This window comes from Myripristis murdjan, chromosome 2, assembly GCF_902150065.1.
Source record: "Myripristis murdjan chromosome 2, fMyrMur1.1, whole genome shotgun sequence".
Taxonomy (NCBI): Eukaryota; Metazoa; Chordata; class Actinopteri; order Holocentriformes; family Holocentridae; genus Myripristis; species Myripristis murdjan.
In genome coordinates this window covers 750,001-772,378 of record NC_043981.1, presented here as the reverse complement: position 1 = coordinate 772,378, position 22,378 = coordinate 750,001, and the positions used below count along the sequence as shown (strand labels likewise).

Genomic DNA, 22,378 nt, shown 5'->3' with positions numbered 1-22,378 from the left:
GAGTGTGTGAGTGTGCGTGTGTGCCTCTACCTTGTCAGTTTGTTGTTCATCCTGTTCAGCCCCTAGGCTGTAGTTTGGTTCAACCTGTAGATTCCATCTGTCTAGTTGGACTACAACTCCATCCTCAACATGGGACAGGATCTTAGACACTGGTTCATCTGTATAGCCCTGGAATATAGTCCAAGATATAGAGACCATACAGGCTAGGCATACAGTTGTACAGATTTATATTTAAATCTAAACCTGATATAGACAGATAGATGGATATCAGTACACACACACACACACACACACACACACACACACACACACACACACACAGAGAGATAGATAGATAGATAGATAGATAGACACTGAAATTGAACCCTGGCCTGTATCTATCTATCTACAGTAAGGTCCATAAGTATTTGGACAGTGACACAATATTCATAATTTTGCCCCTGCATACCACCATAATGAATTTGAAATGGAGTAATCAAGACATAATTGAAGCACAGACTTTCAGCTTTAATTTAAGAGGTTGAACAAGAATATGGTATTAACCGTTTAGGAATTACAGCCAATTTATGCATTGTCTCCCTATTTTCAGAGGCTCAAATGTAACTGGACACTTGACTAAAAAGCAGTTTCTTGGCCAGGTGTGGCCTTTTATTATTATCATTTTATTTGTTATTCCATGACAAACTAAGAAAATGAAAGGTCAAAATGTGATCCAAAAAAGTGTGTATGCAGGTGAAGGAGGCCATAATTAGGCTCAAAAAGCAAAAAAAAAAAATCTATCAGACAGATAACAATAACCTTTAGGAGTAACCAAATCGGTTTTGTATGTCCTGAAAAATAAGGAATGCACTGGTAATGTCAGCAACACCAAAGACCACAGAAGACATCTACAATGGATGACTGAAGAATTCTTTCCCTGGGGAAGAAAAACCCATTCACAAAGTCTAGGGAAGTCACTCTTGAGAAGGCAGGTGTATCACTGTCCAAATCTACAGTCAAGAGACGTTTGTGAGAAAATAAATACACAGGATATACAGCAAGGGGCAAACTCAAGACCAGGAAGGCCAGATTACACTTTGCTAAAAAACAATTCTGGAACAAGGTTCTTTGGACAGATGAAACGAAGATGAACTTGTACCAAAATGATGGGAAGAGAAAAGTGTGGGGAATGAAAGAAGAGCTCATGACCCAAAGCATACCAGCACCTGTCAATTTTGGTGACCCCATGACTTTCCTTGTAGCACAACCAGCAAGTGAATTTTTATCTTGCATGGGGCATGTCTCTCATATCTCTTTTCAAAAAGATTTGCCTTTATTCTTCTAATAACTGAAATTAGCCACCAGTCGCTCAGTTCTGCAAGGAGTTAACTATCTGTATCAATTCATACCAATTAGTTTGTGTGTTATCTATCTATCTATCTATCTATCTATCTATCTATCATCTGTTTGTCAGTCAGTTTGTCTATCCATCCAACTGTCTTAGTATTGTCTTCCTTTAAAAAAAAAAAACATTTTAGAAAACGTTTCTTATTTTGGAAAATAATATTCGTGGAGTGAATAGGCTGTCACAGCTGATGCATACTTCTGCCTCCAGATTAATATTGATTAATCAGTAGTCAGCCAACTGAATACTGATTCCCAAGAAGAAAAAAAAATACTCAATAAAAAATTTGGCCAACTGTTAAAATTCATAGAGCAGCTTGAAATTATGTCTGAATTCCTTTTTCCCTTTTTTCCACCACAGGTGCACCATATTTATAGTGAATACACTGACTGCATGGTGGATGAGTGTCTGTGCATGCGTGTACCCACCCCTCCCCAGTTCAGGGTCCTGGCAAGATCATTTCCTGTCCCCAGTGGTAACACAGCAACAGGGGGTTGAGGGTTCAATGCCAGTTCATCAAGACAAGACAGGATCCAGCCCACCTAAATTCACACACAAGCACACACATTTCAATGCTTTTTTTGGGGTCTACAAGTCACATAAACAATCGAAAAATATTTAAGCTTTAAGAGTGATGTAGTGTTGACCTGTTCTCTGTTGGACAGCTAACCAACAATGGGACATTAAAGCTCTCTCTCTGGTAACCAGCCAGCTAACCAAATTTAGCGACGTTACATTTTGAGCAGACATTTCATTCTGTCGGCATCCTAGGAAACGAAAACTCGCTGCTGGCGGTTAGCTTAGGTTAGTCGACTTTGAATGTTGTGTTTACAAACTGCAATCAACAAATCCTAGTCATTCTGCCTTTACGACTAGGGTAAGGCATGTGCTGGTTAGGGAAAGGCTGTAGAAATGAATAGAATGTCATTATAAAACCAGAAAGACAAGAACGTGTACATGTGTACCAATATAACTACTCACTGTTCCATCTCCTCCACAGGCCAGAATCCTTAAGTTGTGGACTTTACGATACAGCTCCAGCCTAGGAGATACATGACATGCATACCATCATAATCCTCAACACTGATTAAAACAGTTAAAGGTATCTAATGTGAGCACTGACAGTACAGCAAAGGCAAACTTGTATGTTTTAGAGGTATAACCTGTGAGTGCATGTCTTACCCCTCCTTAGGTCCACCTTGGCTCAGATCAAACACCTGTCTGGGGTTCAGGTACCACATGAACGACTGGAGTATTTTATTGCCCTGATAAAGAAACAAATGAGCAGTTAGACCAGAAAATAAGCCAAATCAAGTTAACTGGTAGACTGACAGCAGGTAATTTACTATTTTACTATCTTAGGGTGCTTTCACACCAATAGTATGCTTCCTTGGTGGAATTCAGATTCAAAGTTGTTATTTTGTTGCATTTTTCATTATGTCCGAGTAGGGCCCCCTAAACCTTGTGTTAAGCAATGCAGCAATGCAGTATTGCTTCAGAGTTGTGCTGCAACCACACCAAAAGAGAAGGGATACCACAATGAATGGCGACAATGTACACCTCTCACTTACAGCACTACACAGAAGAGGAGTTAGGTATGCATTTCATGATTTCATATGGATGAAGATTGTTACATAGGATATATGCCTTTATGTCTTAGCTGTAGACACACAATGTTTACTTTCTATAGTTTAGGTTGGATGATGTTCTCATTTGTAACAAAATGGTTTGCTTGTTTCATCTGAACCAGAATTCAAATGTGTGTTCTCACCTCTCCACAAGAAGCCAACTGTGAGATTGACCATGTTTACATGCACACCATATTCCGATTCGGGTCAATAGTCTGGTTAAGGTAATTTTCCGAATAAGGTGTTTATATGTGCTGCAGCAGCTGGAATATTCCATTTACATGTTACTTGGCATATTCCCGTGTATTCCACGCTCTTATTTAATGCAACACTCAACCTGCGGGGGCAGCAGTACGCCTATAGGCGTCTGGTCTGACGGGAATACAGAAGAAGAAGAAGAAGCTGTCGCTATTTCTGTGTTTTCTCCCATCGATATCCTCCATAATATTTAAGTCTTTGATCAGCTGAAGGCAGACTGCAGTCTCTGGCTCTTGCTGCTGTTCGCCATGTCATTCTCCCCGATTGCAGTAACCATAGCAACAAAGACGCCCCAGGATTCACTGTGAATCGAGCATGTGCAGACGTAACTGAATATTCCGGTACGGGGCATTTTCCGATTAGGGTGTTTACATGGCCCAATATTCTGGTTAAAACAGGAATATGCCAGGTGTCTTATTCGGAATATTCTCAAACCGGAATATGACCTTAATCGGGTTCGGTACATGTTTACATGACTCGTGCGAAACCGGAATATTAAGAATATTCCAAATAATAAGGAATATGGTGTGCATGTAAACGTGCTCAATGAGTGCACTGTAGTCCAATTAAAATGGACCAAACAAGACTGATGTGAAAGCCTCCTGATTGATTGTTTGACTGGTTTTACAAAATGGCTGAATGTTTTATGCCTGACTGGTTTAACTGAGAGACACAAAGCATAACTGGCTGCCTGACAAACTCAGGGACTAATGGTTTGACTGAGTAGTTTGCTGACTCATGGTCTTTTCAGATAGGGAGTGACACACCAAAGTAATTCATTTTCAAATTTTCAATGTGAAGAGAGCAGGCAGGAAGGGAGGCCTGGGCAATCTGTCAAGCAGAGCAACAGGCAGGCGCAATCCCATGAAACTGACGAAGTCGTGCACATCTAACGCACACATCCGCCACTAGAGTTTAATTGTCTTGAGCTTTTTTTCTATGCAACATGCAGTGTGACTCAACAAAATGCACTCTTTGCCTTGCCTGAGCAGCACTCTTCAACACCAGCTCATAGCTAAACACTAAGCACAGAGAACAAGCTGGCTGACTCAACTCAACTCCCTTGTAAACTAACTTGAAAGTTAGTATGTAACAGTAGCTGTTATTTATTCAGTTATATACAGTTGTACCAGTAGGGATACAGTAGTGCACAGAGGCCGTTTCTATGGTTACTACATGCAGAGCACCTGGCATTTATTTGTGCACTTGTCTGCCTGACTATTCACAAGAGAAGCACACTGAGATCCCATGGATCCGAGCAGGTGAGCGGGTGTGGCTTACTATCTGAAAAGATCATATCTTGTTCACTTATTAGCTAGACTGACAGACTGGTTTACTCTTCAGCTGGTTCAGTGAGACACTGTTTGGTTTACTGGCAGTTTCTACCTGGTTTCCTCCACTCTTGGGGTTGACAAACACCAGCAGCGGCTTCATCAGAGGTGAGGGGATTTGTCGGATTAGAAATGGCTTCCACAGCCGTCCTTCCTGTGAGAGAAGATGGGGCCTGACAGTTCAACGTGGTTGCTACAGTGCTACAATTCAAAAATATTTCTATGTCTCAATTTCAAATGGGTTTTCAACAATATTATGGAAGCTACTTTGAAAGTGTAGTTTTATAAGGTACCAGTTACTTCAGGAGGATGTTGAAACTTCACACAGAATATAATTTGAAAGGAAAAATCCCTCCTTGAATATCCTCTAAACTGCATTATTATCAATCTGTGATATTCAATGTGTCACACAGATAATTTTATGATGAAGTGTTGCAATTTACATTATGAGGAAAATATTAATTACATTTTCTAAAATGTGAACACAATAAAGAAACCACCTGAAAAGCTTGTGCTATTTGACATCATTTAACAAGCAACATGTACATGGACAGTCTACATGGACAGGTAGAGGTCAAATAAAATGTCCAGGTGTGGGCCTCTAAATCTGAGAAAGTAATTAATTTGGGTGGGTGGCAGGTAGATGATTTATTTGTATATATAAGGAATTGGATGATGTCAGAGTCGGTCCATGCATCACTAACACAAGGCCAATTTTGGGCGGCAAGAAAAGGGCAAGTGAAGGGCAAAAATTAGATCTGAGAGCAAACTTTGTTGGCAAAGGTTCAATTTCAGCCAATCAGAGAAAAAAAAAAATGGTCAGGTGACCTGCCCCTTTCTACTGCAAAGACAACGGCAATGACTGAGCAGTCGGTTACAGCATACTCACCTTTTTCATCTTAATTTGTCTTAATTCTAGGAAATTAATATATTAATCCAATATAAACTATAATAATAACTAAATCTGTTATAAATATCAAATAAGGCTGTGGTTTTATAAATTCAGGCTAACTAGCTGTCGGCTGCTGGTAGAAAAGGTTGTAAAGGAGATTATTCTGCATTGTTAATTAAAACTATATGAGCCTAAACACTTATGAAAATGTCATGGATAAATTTGAAAAACAAACAAACAAGCAAACTATTAAATTATTACCTTTTTACTAGAAAAACAGACCAGAATGAGAATGATGGCAGCAGTCTATGCCAGTTCATTCATTTCCAACTGTCAAATTTGTCTGTTTGCATTGCCTGTTGCCCAGTTGTTTATACTCATTGCCAGCAAAGTTGCCCATGTATCATGGGCTTAAGGGATAGACACCCAGACTTGACCTTTACCACTGGAGGTCTGCAATTTTTCGATGACCTGAAACATCTATTGTATGATAAACAAGTATCTTTTATATATACAGCAGATACTGCTGTAAAGTTGCAACATATTGTTATAATATCTGTTGTTAATATATATAACAATCAATTGTGTCAAGTCTTCTACATTTTGCGTGGGACTAAGAAAAATACACCACCAAATAACGTTGTTATTGGGTAGATTTCTGCTATGAATTACTTGGCAAAGGTAGTATCTCGGATCTACAACTGTCGTATTATAAAACTGCATGTCTAAGAAAAATACCAATGACACCACATCCCCTGTAGGGGATGTTCTTGGTTGTTGGCAATAGAGGTCATAGAGTCATATAGTTAATGCCATTTTATTTTCTGTAATACATAATGTCCATTGGTCCTAAATTTCAACAACTTGACCCTTATAGGGTCAGTTGAATCAAGACATGAGAGGCAATTACTGTCAAGGTACTCCTGAGCAAGGCACTGCTTAGTGGGCAACAATAGATTACTGTACTGGACAGCAATTAGTGGCCACCAGTAGAAAATGATAAACAGTATAAAAGTGGAGCAGTAGTCCCAGGAAAGACTATACTGCTCAATTTCCCTTAGAGAAAACTTAAAGCTACTCAGGAATAGACAGACCTTAAAAGGCCTCCAAACTCTACTAAAGTAACTAGAGAACTTGTGATTAGTTCCACCTCTAGTTATACACTACAAAAGAGGGGTTTCAGGTGACTAAACATTTTGTCTGGTGACCAGTTTGTAGGCCCTTGGTCCTTCAACACAACTGTGAACACAACTACATTTCAAAATATCAAACTTGGCCTTCTAAAAACAATTCATGGTTGATGTCTGTGCTGTTTCTGACAAGGAACTGATGACGGTATCACCAATACATGTACATGTGTCAGAATTAATTTAAATGGTCAAATAAATTCAACTTCAAACATTCAAACTGACAGATTACACTTCAAAACAAGTCCCCTAACAACTCAGTGGAACAAAGAGAAAAATGGGACCATTTTGATCAGTGCAGGAGTCACAGACGGAATTGCTTGTACATTTAGGATCATATATTGCAAAGACTGACCTCTGCTCCTTTCTTGCTGCTTTTCCTTTTAAATGATGCTCTCTTCTTCTTCTTACTGGATTTGATGGATGACTAGATAGAAAAAGACAGAAACAGAGACATATTTAAAATCACTACAATTCCTTTCTTCTTAGATTTCTTGTTCATTTCATAGAGAGAAGAGTGGAGGGTGGAGGAAGAAGAGTTAGTGCTTGTTTTACTTAAAGCGATAGTTCAGATTTTTATCCATATTGTGGGAGTTATTGCTGTATATTAGTGAGATTCATCCACCAAGTATAGTTGAAGAAGTTCTTCCCTGTTGCAAGAACGAGAGCTTTACCCAGAGAGTACTGCTCCAAAATGAATGAAGTAAAACAATACAAGTCTGAGCAGAACAATGAAGCTTAAAAATTGTTTTGAAGGATGCACAGTAACTTGTAGTTTCACTCTGAATGCTCTTTTCCGCCCCCTGTTTTCCATCACCAGTCCCATTGGAGAGTGATGATTGGGAACTGGTCATTGTATAGGACTGTCTGATCATTTACACATTTTCAGTTGCAAGGAAGTTGAAAAGAAGATAGTATGTGCATCCCTTAAATAAGTTGAGGATACACAATAACCAAAGTGAAAGAATAAAAAATCCCTATGTGGCCCTAATCATCAACTTCGATAATGATGGGGAACCAGAATGAACAAACTGGCACTGAACTTAGACATTGTCCTTGCTCTTTTTGTAATTACTTAATTTTTGTTTACCAAATTAGCTTGCCTTGCACTTCCTGATTTAAATGTATCTCCTGTTTCGGTCTGCCACCCCTCCTACCACTGCGCCAAGCTTGGTGCACACTTAGAATAAGTAAGCAACACATCATGAGAGCCACAGGCAACTTATTATGTGTATATTCTGTTCTCTTGGTGTCACTTCATTCAGCATTGTGGAATTAGAGAAAAGGGCTTCTAAATGTGATTTTTTGTGGTGTGGGGGGAGTTAAACATGAATTAAATGTAACACTATGGCATGTGATTGTTGAGAACTGGTTGGAGGAGGTGGAATGAGGAAATCCATTTTGGAGTACAAGCTAGTAGCCAGTAAAATAAAGTGAATGTTACACAATAAAGAAGAAAGCTATTTTCTAATACATGGCTATTCATATAGTTTTATAGTGTGGATCTGGGACTTCTAAACATTAAATAAACACATAACTTATACGGGTTGAGTGTTGTTTGGCTTTGGGATTCTATTGATTATATTCAGTCTGTATTATGTTGCAGCTCAGCTGATTTTCAACTGATAGCAAAAGGAGAGGTAAGTTGGATGGGAATTTTCCCATCCAAGCCTATACAGATGTGTCTAACCCTTTCTCCTCTCTTTTTCCCTCTCGCTCACTTTTTTCAGCACAAGAGGGATTCAACAGAGCCTGAAGACTCCCTGCAATAACACAACACCCTCACCCTGAGTTTCAACTCCCTGGCTTTTGCATAATTCTTATTTTTAATAAACCAAACATTCAGCATCCCAATGGTGCATTCTTTGGTTGTGCAAATGCAGTGTTTGAATATGATTACATCACATATTTTTTGTTGTTGTAATGTTTAGTGACAGTAAGATTGCTCCTGCTGACTTGAGCCAACCATTTATGACTCCTCTCTGTCAGTGGAGACACCGTACATTTAATTCGTGCTCTGAGATACTGCAGCATCCCCATGCAGCACAGAAAACCATGGTGGAGACTCCAAGCAAGGACAACACTGAGGACAGGGCACCAGCAAACTGCTGGACATGCTATTCATGTTATTTATTCTGCTATTCATTCTCAGTTCAGAGATTTATTTAATGAATTCATTGCGGTAAATAACTGTGTAGTAAAATGACAAAAGATACATAAAATATACAGTGCTTTCAGAGAGTAAACACTGTGAGCATTTTGAACCTCCGCTGATATGACTCTCTTTCTCTGGCCCTGGGCCTATCATGAAAAGGTGCAAAACTTCCCAACAGATTCACATGCCATGACAAAACTTTGTAGAAAGCCTTATCACAGCGCAAGGAAGAGCTGATGAACCTTTCATGCCGACTAGCCAAAATGGAGTATGGTGGTATGTAGGGGTGTAAGACCAAACCGTAAAAAAACAAACCATTCAATACACAATTATCCTACAAAGTGTTTGTTTTAAATAGACTTTTGCCTTTGAAACAACATTTGTTGATTTCATATTGTTATCTCAAATCTCTGAATGAAAAAAGCTATTTTTACAAATAAGACAAAATACAGGCAACATTAGAAATTGTAGTGTTTTTTCCCTCCCTAATGTACAAAACAAACCAAAACGACAACATGACCACAAAACCACAATGCAAGTGAACCATGGATTTATTGAGCCATTACACCCTAGTGGCAGGTGAGGCCTGTCATAAACTGGTGCAACTGGTGGTGCATAACTCCACCAACAGAAATTCTCCCTAAATCAACCCTACATAACTGTTTAATGTTTGAATTTATTAAACAAAAAAAAGTACCTTACATTAAAAGCATGAAAAGTAAGAGCTGACACAGGTTTAATTTGGCCAACTATGTGAAAGGGAAATGGTATACCTTGAGAACTGTACAGCGTAGGCAAAGGTATGCACTAGCACCATCTTTCTAGTATTGAATGTTTGAATGGGTACTTTACTGTGGAAATTTGGAAGCGAAAACCCAAACTGTATGAATGTGCAGCTTAAGAGATTTGGTAAAAAGTTCATGAAAATGTTGATGTTTTGACAAATAAATGCATTTCTGGTGCAAAGGTCATTGTATTTTAGGTTAATAATGACCAAATAAACAATAAATGAATGTAAGACACAAACGCAAGCTACAATGGTCTAATATTGAGGAATTTCAATATTCGCATGTGGTGACATTGCCCCATGTTTGGGATAACAAAAAAAAAGAAGAACTTGCATAAAGAAAAAATGTTTTATATCCCAAGAAAGAGTAAGCTTTGAACTTTAAATTAAAACAGAGATCAGATTTTTTAAGACATTCCCACATGCAGTTACGGGCCAATGAAAATGTGATATAACTTTTTTTTGGATTTGGAGAAGCTACCATCCAGAAACCGATGCATATATCTGACTAACCATTAATGCTTTGAACAGTCCATGTATGTATCTCAAAGCTCTGAAAAAATCAAGAAGCTGGGGCAAATACAAAGTTGTTTTCTGAAGGCCCAAACATGGTCGACCACAAACCCAGCATAATATTTTTTCCATTTTTGAGGGGCTGGCATGCCTTCCAGTTATGATGTATGACAGATGTATGTATATTCTGAGAGAGTTGGCAGAGGTGTATTATCGTACCAAATTTCAGTTTCCTATGTGGTGTAGTTCCTGAGATATTTACACCTGAAAATGGAGGAAAAATAAGGACGTGTGAAAATCACACCAAAATCGACACATACTCCCCTCTTTAAATTGGCCATATCTCAGAAAGTATCCATCCGAGCAAACTAAAATTTTACAGTGTGCCTATTGGATAAATAAGGAACAACTGGTGAATTTTTCAGAATTTTTTGAGACCCCAGTGTGTGGGCCATTTGGTGAAATGCATGGAATGAACCTATTCCCTTTTTGTTAGCATGTATGATATTGTGGGCACTGCTTGCATCGGCCATGTGATGGGCCTAAGAGGGACTACACCTTCTACATGCAGACAAACAGATAGGCAGGTATCTGTGATTTTACCTGATAGCGTCGAACCCGTATGATCCATGTGGGCGGTACTATGAGGGCAGCATGAGCTCCTATTGGACAAGCCTCCTCAATCTGCTGCAGCATAAAGCAGGTCACCTTGTTGTGGTACTACACAGGAAAGTAAAATGTTAAAAAATAAATTCAGTTCCTCTGTTAAATTCTCTATGCTAGAGGACGTAGTACTGTGCAGTGCTGGTGAGTAGTGGCACTATGTGGGATTAAACTATAGTATATTTAATGTAGTTTAACTTCAATTTTGTGACACATTTTACAGTTGCTTGATAGTAATCACCTAAATCCAAATTTGAGTAGCTTTATTAGTAGTTAATTTGGTCATTTATTTATTTTCCAAGATTATTTTTGGGGCATTTCTGCTTTATTAGACAGTCACAGTGGGGAGACAGAAAAGGCAGAGGGGATGACTTGCAGCAAAGGGTCCAGGCAAGATCTGAACCCAGGCTGCTGTGGCTTAGCTTTAGTATTACATGGAACACACTCTACACAGTGAGCCACCAAGGCGATCTATTCCTTTTTATTTATTTATTCATTTACAGTATTTATGATGTATGGTTAACTGCTTCCAAAGTAGCTTTTTAGGCTACCAGTAATACATATAGTAATTTCTATATCTGCAATGACAAATAATGCAACATGCAAAATTACTATTTAAGGTCGTTAACAAAAAGTTATTTTAATGTAAATTTATATTAAATAATAATATATTTTTATTTTATTTTAAGACTTAAAGTGAAGGAATTTTAACTGTTTCTTTCTTTTATCATTTTTTTTCAAGATTTTTTTTTCTAGCTGTTCTGCTTTATTTGACAGTCACAGCAGAGAGAGACAGGAAAGGCAGGGGAGAGAGAAAAAAACATGCAGCAAAGGGCCTGAGGTCAGACTCAAACCCAAGGTGCTGCAATCAGGACTCAGCCTTAAGAAATGGTATGCGCTCTTATGTGGTGAGGTGCCAGGGTGCCCCCCCGGAATCTTAACTGTCCTAATGACCAAACCAAACAACTCTATCTGATTCCACCACAATGGTAACTTTCTGTGGGATGACATGTCCATGACTCCTAATGTTACATTCAACCTTGGCCCAAACCATATTGCCCTACTGGCAGAGGTGGGAAGTAACGAAGTATAAATACTTCGTTACCGTACTTAAGTAGATTTGTCAGGTATCTGTACTTTACTTGAGTATTTAATTTTCTGCCGACTTTTTACTTTTACTCCCTATATTTGAACACAAATATCTGTACTTTCTACTCCTTACATTGTCAAAACAGGCTCGTTACTTCTCTCTCCCTCTCTCTCTCTTTTTGGTGGGGGCGGGCGGGCTCGTTACCACCAAGAAAAAAATTACAACACCTGCACCAGCACCGTACGAGAACAAAAGGCAGAGAAACTTTCCAGGCTACAGCAGCGCACTGACATAGATTGTGAAACAAAGCGAAGACTTGCCACTCCGCTGTATTTTCACTGGCTAACAGCGGCACACTGGCTTAGCTTGTCTATTCAGAGAAGAGGTATCACTTCGGCTTATTTTTCATTCTATGTTATCACAGGCATACTACTGCTCATTCACTGGTAGTTGAATTGTTAGGTCTGTTTGATAAGTAATTTACATTTTTAAAACAAATAATAATTTAACATATTTTTAAATTATTGGAGTCAACATCTACTCCTTCAAGATAATTTATTATGTTCTACAACTCATAAACATACACCAACACTACATACTGAGTGTTTGAGCAGCATATCTCCTCTGTGCTACAAAAGATCCGTGGTAAAAATTATTAACATTAATGCTGAAGCCCTCCCCCACAGTTTCCAAAAAAAACCCTGCACAGAGAGGGAAAGGGAGAGAGGGCGCGGGGCATGAGAGCAGTTAAGAAAAAGAAAACCATATAGAGAAATCTGGAGACATGGAGGAAGACAGTTGCCAGGGAAGATAACGTTAGCCGACAACAAAACAGAGTCGGAGAAGCAAGAAAAAATCTGTTAAAAGTCATATACGTTAAGTATATTAAGTATTGAGAGTACCAAAGCTGTTATCAAGGTACTCATTCAAGACCTCTGGTCAGTTCAGTCTTGATTATTGTGTCAAACTGGGCTTACAGCAAAACTAGAATGTTGCGTGATTTTCATTCTCTCTGTACCAGCACTTTGCAGGTTGTTAATAAAAGAGGAAATGTTCCTGTTTTGTGTGCCCTGAACTTTTTTTTCGTCAAAAAGTTATCAGTTATTATTTTACCAGTCTTTTCTCACACAAGTATCTTTACTTCTACTTAAGTACAGAATGTACTTTTGCCACCTCTGCCTACTGGCTTCAGCACAGACACAAGTGCAAGGATCAATATAAAGTTTCTGTTTGATGAGAACAAACATGAAACTTGAAAATTTGCTGTGTTTCCCTCGCAACAGCTCTACTTGCACAAAACCTACAACACTCATCAACACTTTACAGCATTTAAAAACTACAAGACTAAATGAAAAAAAAAAAAAAAAACAGTACATGGAAATGAAACATATTGTAAAGAATTTGTAATGATCAAACTGTAAAAGGATCAGTCTCATACAATCCAACAGAAATTAATGACACATTTAAACAGTTTTATACAAATTTATCATCAGGGAATCTGACTAAAATTGATGAATTTCTGCCCACTGTTGAATTACCCAAACTTGGCCAAGAAGACCGATTGATTCTAGACCTCCCCTTTTCTCAGAAAAATTGAGAAGGAACTGGGTTCATTACAATCTAATAAATCACTGGAAGAAGATGGTTTCCTCACTGAATTTTATAGAAAATTCAAGGATTTACTCATGTTAACTTTACTCACCATGGACAAAATTAACTTAGCATGTAAAACTGTCCTGAATCATTCACTACTGTTATTCACTGTTGTTCACGAAACAAAATAGAAACCCATTAAAGTGTTCTTCATTTTGACCTATTTCATTGTTAAATTCAGACTACAAATTTATTTCTAAAGCCCTGGCTAATAGGTTTGGCCACTACTTGCCACAATTAATAAATTCAGACCAGAGTGGCACTGTTTTATATGGTTGTTAATATGAAAATGGAAAAAAATAGAATTTGTAATAAACTGTGGCACATATAACAGTCCAGTATCATAATTCCATAAAAAATTTGAAAATATTCTGATGTTATATTTTGGGCATATCAACCAGCTCTTTGTCCAAAAGACTCACAGCCTGTTTGCACCAGGAACAGCTAATGGCAACAATCTCCTTACTGTGGAAAGCAAACTTCTGCTGGAAGCCCTGGAAAGCAAAGAAAGAAAAAAGTGTCAGTTTGCAATGAGCTCAATTTATCTTTGCTGACCAAACTATAGCTAAAATATCCAAGAGCGTCTCTGGAACTGTGAATGGATTTACACAGGGTGTATTAAGATAGCTGATGGATACTACTAAACATCAAATGTACTTGTACAGGACTGTATGTATAGATAGATAGATATAGATAGATATACTTTATTGATCCCAAACTGGGAAATTATTATGTTACAGCAGCATCAGTAGAAACATAAAAAACACCCTGTACAATATAAAGCAGATAGATTTAATAGAATAAATGCAAAATATATACAATAAAGACTTACACAGTAAAAGATATAAACATCTAACAATATGTAATATACAGATGGTGCAATAGTTAAAACAGAATGAATGTATATTAAACCATGAATGTATGTACAACTGTGCAAAAAAATATGGCAGTATAAGGTAGATATAAAATAATAAATAAATAGTTAAGGTGTAATGGAGGACCAGTGTTTAAACAGAACTATACAGCAGAGAGCTGTGAGTTGTCTCTGTCAGACAGATGTGATTTGTTGTACAGTGTAATAGCTTGTGGCAGGAATGCATTCCTGTATCTGTCTGGTAGAAGATCTCAGCTTCCTTAGGAAGTAGAGTCTGCTCATCCCCTTCTTGTAGACAGCTTCGGTGTTGGATTTCCAGTCCAGTCTGTTGTTGATGTTGACGCCCAGGTACTTGTAGTCCTCCACCTCCTCCACATCCTCTCCCAGAATACACAGTGGCTGTGAAGCCGTCCTCTTCTTCCTGAAGTCAATCACCATCTCTCTGGTCTTGCTGACATTCAGCCTCAGGTGATTGCGTCCAGCCCACTCAACAAACTTATCCACCACTGCTCTGTACTCCCCCTACCTTCCCTCACTTATACACCCAACAACAGCCGAGCCATCAGAAAATTTCTGCAGATGGCATGACTCGAAGTTGTACTGAAAGTCTGTGGTGTATAAGGTGAAAAGGAAAGGGGACAGCACAGTCCCCTGTGGAGCTCCTGTATCACTGACCACCGCGTCAGACAGAACACTGCCCAGACGGACAAACTGTGGCCTGCCTGTCAGGTAGTCAGTAATCCAGGAGACAATGGAGGTGTCGACACCCATCACCCGCAGCTTCTCTCTCATACCCCCATTCCACCAAAGAGGTTCCAGGGCTGGTTCGGAGCCAGTGCCTGACTTAGCACCGGTTCTTGTAAAGACACGAGCAGTATTTGCATCACTATGATGGGTTGTCCATTTGTCGTCCATGTTGGTTATTGTGATTCTGAGCGAGCGTCTCGCACACTCACACCCACGTGATCACATTTTACAATGACGTCATGACGTGGCTCTGACTTGGCTCCACTTGGCTCTTGGCCAATGGAAAAGCAAACTGGTTCTTTGCTGGAACCACTTAAGCACTGGCTCTAGCACCAGCACCAAACTAGCACCAGGTTCTTTTTGGTGGAAAAGGGGCAGCAGCAGCAGTGGCTGGATGATGTTAAAAGCACTGGAGAAATCAAAGAATGTGATTCTCACAGTGCTGCCACCAGCACTGTGAAAGCTGCACATGGGAGGCACCTGAGCTAAATTTCAAGCATTGTCGCAAAGGGTATGAGTAATGTCAATGTGATATTTCAGTTTTTTCTTTTTAATAAATTTGCAAAAAAGTCTACAATTCTGTTTTCACTTTGTCATTATGGGGTACTGAGTGTAGATTAATGAGAGAAAAAATGAATTTAAAAGATTGCAGCATCAGGCTGCAACATGACAAAAGTGAAAAAAGTGAAGGGGGACTGAATACTTTCTGAATGCACATATATGTGTGTGTACATATATATATATATGTACACTGTGTGTGTGTGTGTGTGTGTGTGTGTGTGTGTGTGTGTGTGTGTGTGTGTGTGTGTGTGTGTGTGCGTGTGTGTGTATGTGTGTGTGTGTACTTCCATACATACCAACATGTATAGATGAAAGTATTGTTCCTTTTCAACTGTCTATAATAGCATGCATTCAAATTCTTCTGTAGTCCTGCCTATTGTGCTTGAACCCCCTCAGTGTTGTTGCTTATGGCTATATTATTACATATTATCTATACATCACTGTTCCAATCAATTCCTTCCTACTCATTACACCTGAAAACTGAAGTTATCCTTTAAGTATGGTAAATACAAAAATCATATTAGAAATTCTTCTTACCTTCCCACACTGTTTACATTTCCCTTCTTGCCGCCTCCGATGCACCCAATGGTGACGCACAACAATGGGCTGGACACACACACACACACACACACACACAAAATATTTTCTCACATCAAAAATCAATAGCAAATAAAAGTCTTTGTTACTTTGTTAAATTTATGGACAATCAGCAATTACAAAGGTCCAAGCCCTTGTGTCACCTGGTTGCAGTTTGCAAAATTTCAAGTTTGTCACTTCATAGCTACATCCATAAAGCACAGCCAAGAGGGGTCAGACATATTTGTGCACACTTTGTGCACATGTTTGTGCAATTTCAGTGTTAACTTCATTTCAGTGTCTTTGGCAAATGGTTACATGTATTAAATTCTGTGGAATAGCCATGATGTATGTAGCTAATAGACACTCAGTGGCTACTTTATTAAGTCCACCTGTATAATCTAATGCAGTTCAGTGCAACGGATCTGCTATAAATTTTACCTTTGAAGAAAGTTTATAATGTTCAGTTTTTGTTGACATTATCAAGAACAAGTAAATTTAATTCTATGTTTATTACTGAGGTTGTATTTTGCAGAGGTCTTCTACTGGACTACATTATATTTAGGTGTTTCTAATTTATTGTCTCCCCTATTTGTATACATGAGGGGGGCAGAATATTAAACACCTCTCAATAAAATGCAGTCCAGTACAACACCACCACTAACTATGATCTAAATGCCAAACATAAAATTGAATTAACACCTCTATTACTGTGACAAAAAGAAAAACCTGAGTATTATAGACATCATAATAGTAAACCTTATGGCAAAACAGCTGTATTGGATTGTATTGGTTTGTGCAGGTGTACCTACTTAAGTGGCCACTGAGTGTATACTGCTTGCAAAATCTGGGAAAACTGAAGTAATAAAGGAAATAAGTACAAGCACTCCATCACTGTTGCTCTGCTGGCTTGAGGCATGTTGGGGCAGTGCATATAATGAGAGAATATTGTTGTATATTTTGGCCTCAGGGTGGCATTTAAAGTAAAAGTCACAAAAGTGAGGTCACAAAAGTTGACAGGATTCACTCTTGGATATGATTGTGCTTTCAAAATTTCATGACAACCTGTCCTCTAGATTTTGAGATTGCACATTTGACATTTTGGCCGGACAGGGGTGCAAGAGGAAAGGGTATAGGGTCATTAAAATCAAGAGAAATCTTCCTTTATGTAGTATGAATGTAGTTGTTGTTCTTAACAACAACAATTAAAACAACAACAACATATAAAGGTAATTTCTAGGACATACCTCCCGTATGTTCCTAGAGCCCGATTCTCTGAAAGATGGCTTACAACGGAAATTAATCTAGAGGAGAGCAGGGAAGAAGAGAGGAAGAAAAGAGTAAAAACTCAAGTTACAGATGTCATTTATTTTAATTCACTGTTCCCGACTGCAGAGGCATTTAATAACACTGTTTTGCCATTGCTGAGAAAACACTGAAGGCGCTGTTTAAAAAATGAATGTTTACCCTGTTTTGAATGGAATGGCATGGGCACTGGGAATTGTAGATACACAACACTGTTTTAATTAACAACACGCTATCAAAAGTTTTTAGAAGCAGTTCAGATGATATCTATAAAGGACATGGCAAGGTCTGGCTTGAGAAATGCCTGATTTTGTTGTTGCAGGGTTGGATATCAACGGGAACCAAAGATCATTTTTGCAGTAATGTGGGTAGTAGAGACAGGGGAACATTACCTTCTCCAGTTGTTCTATACAGATGGTGTGGACGACTATCTTACAGGCCGCACACTTTCTACGACTGACTGACTTTTGCTAGAGAGGAAAAGAGACATATAACAAAGTTATTTTTATAACCCCCCACTCTCCCCAACACACACACAAAAGAAAGAAAGAAAGAAAGAAAGAAAGAAAGAAAGAAAGAAAGAAGACAGGAATCAGTGGAAAAGGGAACAATCCTGACTAACCACCAGGTGGCAGTCTTGCATTGCTAAAGTTTCTGTCCACTTGGACTTACCACATAGACACAGTTGATATATGACATGACATTACATGGCATGAGCTATGATCTGATGGGATGACATGAAATGACATAGGTGTATATATATAAGACTTTGCTAGGATATGAAATGACATGATGAAATGCATATGACAGTGGGATATAACATGACATGATATAATATGGAATGATGTTTTAATGTTGTGTTCATACATAAGGATTGCTATTAATAGACAGCAATTGTAACAACTGCTGACAACTGTAATGAAATATACATCATGTACTGATTTACTGACAGTGAGCACACAAGACAATAGAAAGTCGTAGACACACACACCTGTACACCGTATAATGAGCTGTACTGGGACAAAACAGGCTCCACACACACACACACACACACACACACACACACACACACACAGAGGGAGATACAGAAAGAGAGAGAGATATGAATGTGAGCCCACTAACCAGTGCTCTGGCAATACAGTGTTGGTCTCCTACATAACAATAGTCTCCAGACACATTAGTCTCAAACCAGATATGATCTCCATATAGAGCCGCCTCCTAAAGGGAGAAAGACATAGACACGGAGAGAGAGAAAAGGAGGGGGGATGAGATGAGGGCAGACAGGAGAGGAAGAGGACAGGAAGCATTATTACATTATATGATCTCATTGCTACCCAGCATAACTATAATGTGCTATTTCTTTTGCTGACTGATCCAGTTCAGCTCAATTCGACTTTATTGTCCGGCAAATTTGTCTTTGGTCTCACCCTAATTAACACACACCACAGACTCGGGATACACAAATATACAACAACAATAGTGGAAACAAAAGTCCATTTATGTCATTAAAGGTGCAATATAATTAATATGAAAGCGCAATATAATTCTGTGATGCTGTCTGCGCCTGTGTACAGATCAAGCCATCTGGAATTATAAGCTAAGTAGTTTTCATTTATATTGTGGTGTTCAGATCAAATGCAAAGCGACTCTTTGCCTTGCATTACCCACATCATGGCGGCATCATGGCATGGAGTGACGTTAGGAGAATTTTAGCACTGACAGGCTTTCATGACACGGCATCACACAAATGGAGAGTGGCACAAAGTTTGGGTATTTGCGTTGTCTAATTCGCCCAGCGCAAATTTGTGTCTACTCATGTCATTTCATTGACTTTGTGCGTCATGTGAAAAATCTGCTTCACATTTTGTTTGAACACACAGTAAGAGGCAATATTTGATTCCGCTACTTAGATTAATACAAGCAGAAAAACAAGAAGTATTGTGTAAGGCCAAGAACCAGCTATAATACTGAGGTAGCTATTTCAAATGCATAAAAACTCTTACAAAAAAAAAAAAGAGGAGAAGAAGAAAATCAAAGACAAGCAGGAGAAGAAGGAAGAAGTGGTTGAAAATGGAGATGAAGGTAGGAGGAGAAGATGATGAGGAAGGTAAAAAAGGGACAAAAGAAAACGGAGCAGATGAAGGCAGAGGAGCATAAAGAGGGCATGGTCAAGAAAAACACTGACAGCTGTTTGCAAATTTGTGGAGACAAACCACTGCTGATAGGTCCTTTATGTGTATGTTGAAACATGATTTGACTGTGGCTTCATTAATTCAGGCCCTTGTTTAGTCACACAATTAATCAGAATCCGAACTCACGGTCCAATCCACGGTACTTCGAATATTTGCTTCTGAGTCGGTTGTGTTGAGACATGATGTACTGGGCTGACAGGGCAGCTGGTGAAGGCCAGACTTGGCTATTGCTTTCCTAGAAATAGAGACAGAGAGGGAGAGACAGCAGAAGAGAGATTGATAGAGGGACAGAATTGGCATAACACTGGCATGACTTTTGGACATCTAAGACATGTCTTCTGCATATTAAACAAAAACACAGCACATTCTCCAGCCAGAAGGAAACAAGTATGCTCCAAACCAAGAGAACAATAGGCGATCAATGTCATGATGACATCTTCATTATAGTGGAGTAGAAGATGACAAAATTATTCTACAATTCTTTAAGCGAAAGCAAAATTAATTCTTATAGTCTTGTAGTGACCAGCTGTTTACCAATGATCATTTGACATTTATCCTTTCAGTATAATAAGGAATAAAATCTCTGAAAGGGGATTCAAACTCCTTGCTCAGTGTAGGACAATTCAAAAACCTGCCTATCCTTCATAACTTTCCCTTACGAAATCTAGTAGGGTAAAACGTACAATACACGAACAACACAGGCTCACAGTATTAGTCTGCAGCTACTAGAAATTTTTGTTTCAACAATTTATACTGTATGTGTATAAATTATATCTTGTTTACACAAGATACAATGGTCACTTTGTGCACATGAAATAATTATTAACTCACTGGAATTACATTGTTCTCATGTTTTGGTTAAACAATGTGCACAAGGTAAATGTAATGTTAGGTAGAGCCTTGCCAACAGGCAAGTACAGAAGCAAGAAGTCAAGAGCACCTGAGTCAAGTTTCAGTTGTACTGACTATTTTCACTCAGTCATCTGTCTTGTGCCATGGTTTAGTGGAAATGTGAAAGAATTCTATTCAATAGGTTGTCATTTCAAAAACAGTATTTAATGCTACACGATGTAGTGTAGCATTAACTTCAGAGGATGTGAGAAACCAACACACAGAATTATAGCAGCATACACACTGCACACACGTACAAACCTGACAGCAAAGATCATCGGGCGTTAAGGGTTAGTCCCAGACTTTTTATAACCTTTTCATGCCAGTAAAAATGAAATAAATATGTTTTTAAAAAAAAATAATAATAATAACATTGTCTTATTATCAGAGAATAGGTCTACATGACTGGGCTCTCAAAAACCTGGACACCAAGAAACCAAAACATTTCTCAGACCCTAAAAATTAATTAGAGCAGTATTCAATTGCATTTGAGGCAATCAAACTGAAAACATTTTAACTTTCTGGGAATTAACATTGTGGGAATTAAGATGCAGTGAAGACTACAGTCAGTCCTTAAGACTGGGTGCTGAATCCTCAATGTAATCATGCAAAAGAGAGACAGGACAGCACTCCAAATTAATTATTTTATATTTCCACAAAATGGACATTTTGGGCCAGACACCCTTCTTCAGCATGTGTGTAAAAAGGACACCCAAACATTCATTCATTCATTCATTCATCTTCTAAACCGCTTATCCTCACAAGGGTCGCGGGGGGTTGCTGGAGCCTATCCCAGCGCACATAGGGCAGAATACAGTGAAACACCCTGGACAGGTACACCCAAACATCACCAAAAGAAATACATTACAAATCATAATAAAATGAGAATATGATGGATTAGATTCTTGAATTCATATTAGCACAGAACTCCTTTCAGTGTGTGGGTGTGGGTGTGGGTGTAGTTGCGTGTGTGCGTGTATGTTTGGTTACATACGACAAGAAGTTATCCCATGTATCCAACTTAGGGTCATAGTATATCGCTCCCTCTGGTTCTCCTAGTGGTGAAGAATGGCTTCTATGGAGCAAAGACCCAGAGAGGGGCAAATCTGTCTTTGTAACCCCAGGACTGAAGCACAGACCAGGGCTTGTCAACTGTGCGAGACTGGGGCTCGTTGTGGATGTCTGGATAATTTGCTTTCTAGTCTGATGCATCTGATTTGACTGTCTGCGATTATATCTACCATAAACTCCGTAAGCTTCGCTACTTCCATACACTGAGTCTGCAGGAAGGAGGTGGGAAGAGTTTCGCCTCAGACAGCGGGGGGGGCGAAACAAAGGACGAGGGTTAATAGTTTCAATGGTTATTGCCTGGGCCAATCGATTTTGAGTAGTCGACTCAAAGTTTACACCCTCTTTTCCTGCATTTCCTCTGTTATTCTCCATCTCTCTCGCTTCTCCATCACCTCCTCCCTCTCCATCTGACTCAGAATAAGAGCAAAGTGAGGTGTCTGTCTCCTCATCCTCCTCCTTCACTTCCTGACCCATCTGAACTAAGCTCGCTAGTAACATTGATGGACCAAGTAAATGAGGTTCGATAGTTTTTAATTTAGGAGCGTTCCGACGGCGCATGGCCAATCCTCTGTGCACACAGGAAACTGCCGTGGTGCTGGAGCGACGATGAGCATAGTGGG

General features: G+C 38.9%; 1 protein-coding gene across 4 annotated transcripts in view; it reads right to left on the bottom strand.

Moving 5' to 3' along the window:
* The window catches only part of dgkza (diacylglycerol kinase, zeta a), a 163,129-nt gene that overhangs the window by 87,100 nt on the left and 53,651 nt on the right, over nt 1–22,378 (bottom strand). For 2 of the 4 annotated variants that reach the window (XM_030070425.1, XM_030070435.1), the window contains exons 1-14: nt 21,682–22,378; nt 19,923–20,031; nt 18,727–18,822; nt 17,997–18,074; nt 17,547–17,603; nt 16,261–16,329; nt 13,964–14,035; nt 10,739–10,855; nt 7,036–7,107; nt 4,657–4,755; nt 2,567–2,649; nt 2,366–2,426; nt 1,813–1,926; nt 31–168 (exon numbers count right to left, since the gene is read on the bottom strand). The exon at nt 21,682–22,378 is cut by the window's right edge and continues 604 nt beyond it. In XM_030070425.1, coding sequence (XP_029926285.1) covers nt 31–168; nt 1,813–1,926; nt 2,366–2,426; nt 2,567–2,649; nt 4,657–4,755; nt 7,036–7,107; nt 10,739–10,855; nt 13,964–14,035; nt 16,261–16,329; nt 17,547–17,603; nt 17,997–18,074; nt 18,727–18,822; nt 19,923–20,031; nt 21,682–22,378 — 1,862 coding nt within the window. The remainder of the gene's footprint in view (nt 1–30; nt 169–1,812; nt 1,927–2,365; nt 2,427–2,566; nt 2,650–4,656; nt 4,756–7,035; nt 7,108–10,738; nt 10,856–13,963; nt 14,036–16,260; nt 16,330–17,546; nt 17,604–17,996; nt 18,075–18,726; nt 18,823–19,922; nt 20,032–21,681) is intronic. The other 2 variants (XM_030070454.1, XM_030070444.1) reach the window with 1 other exon arrangement.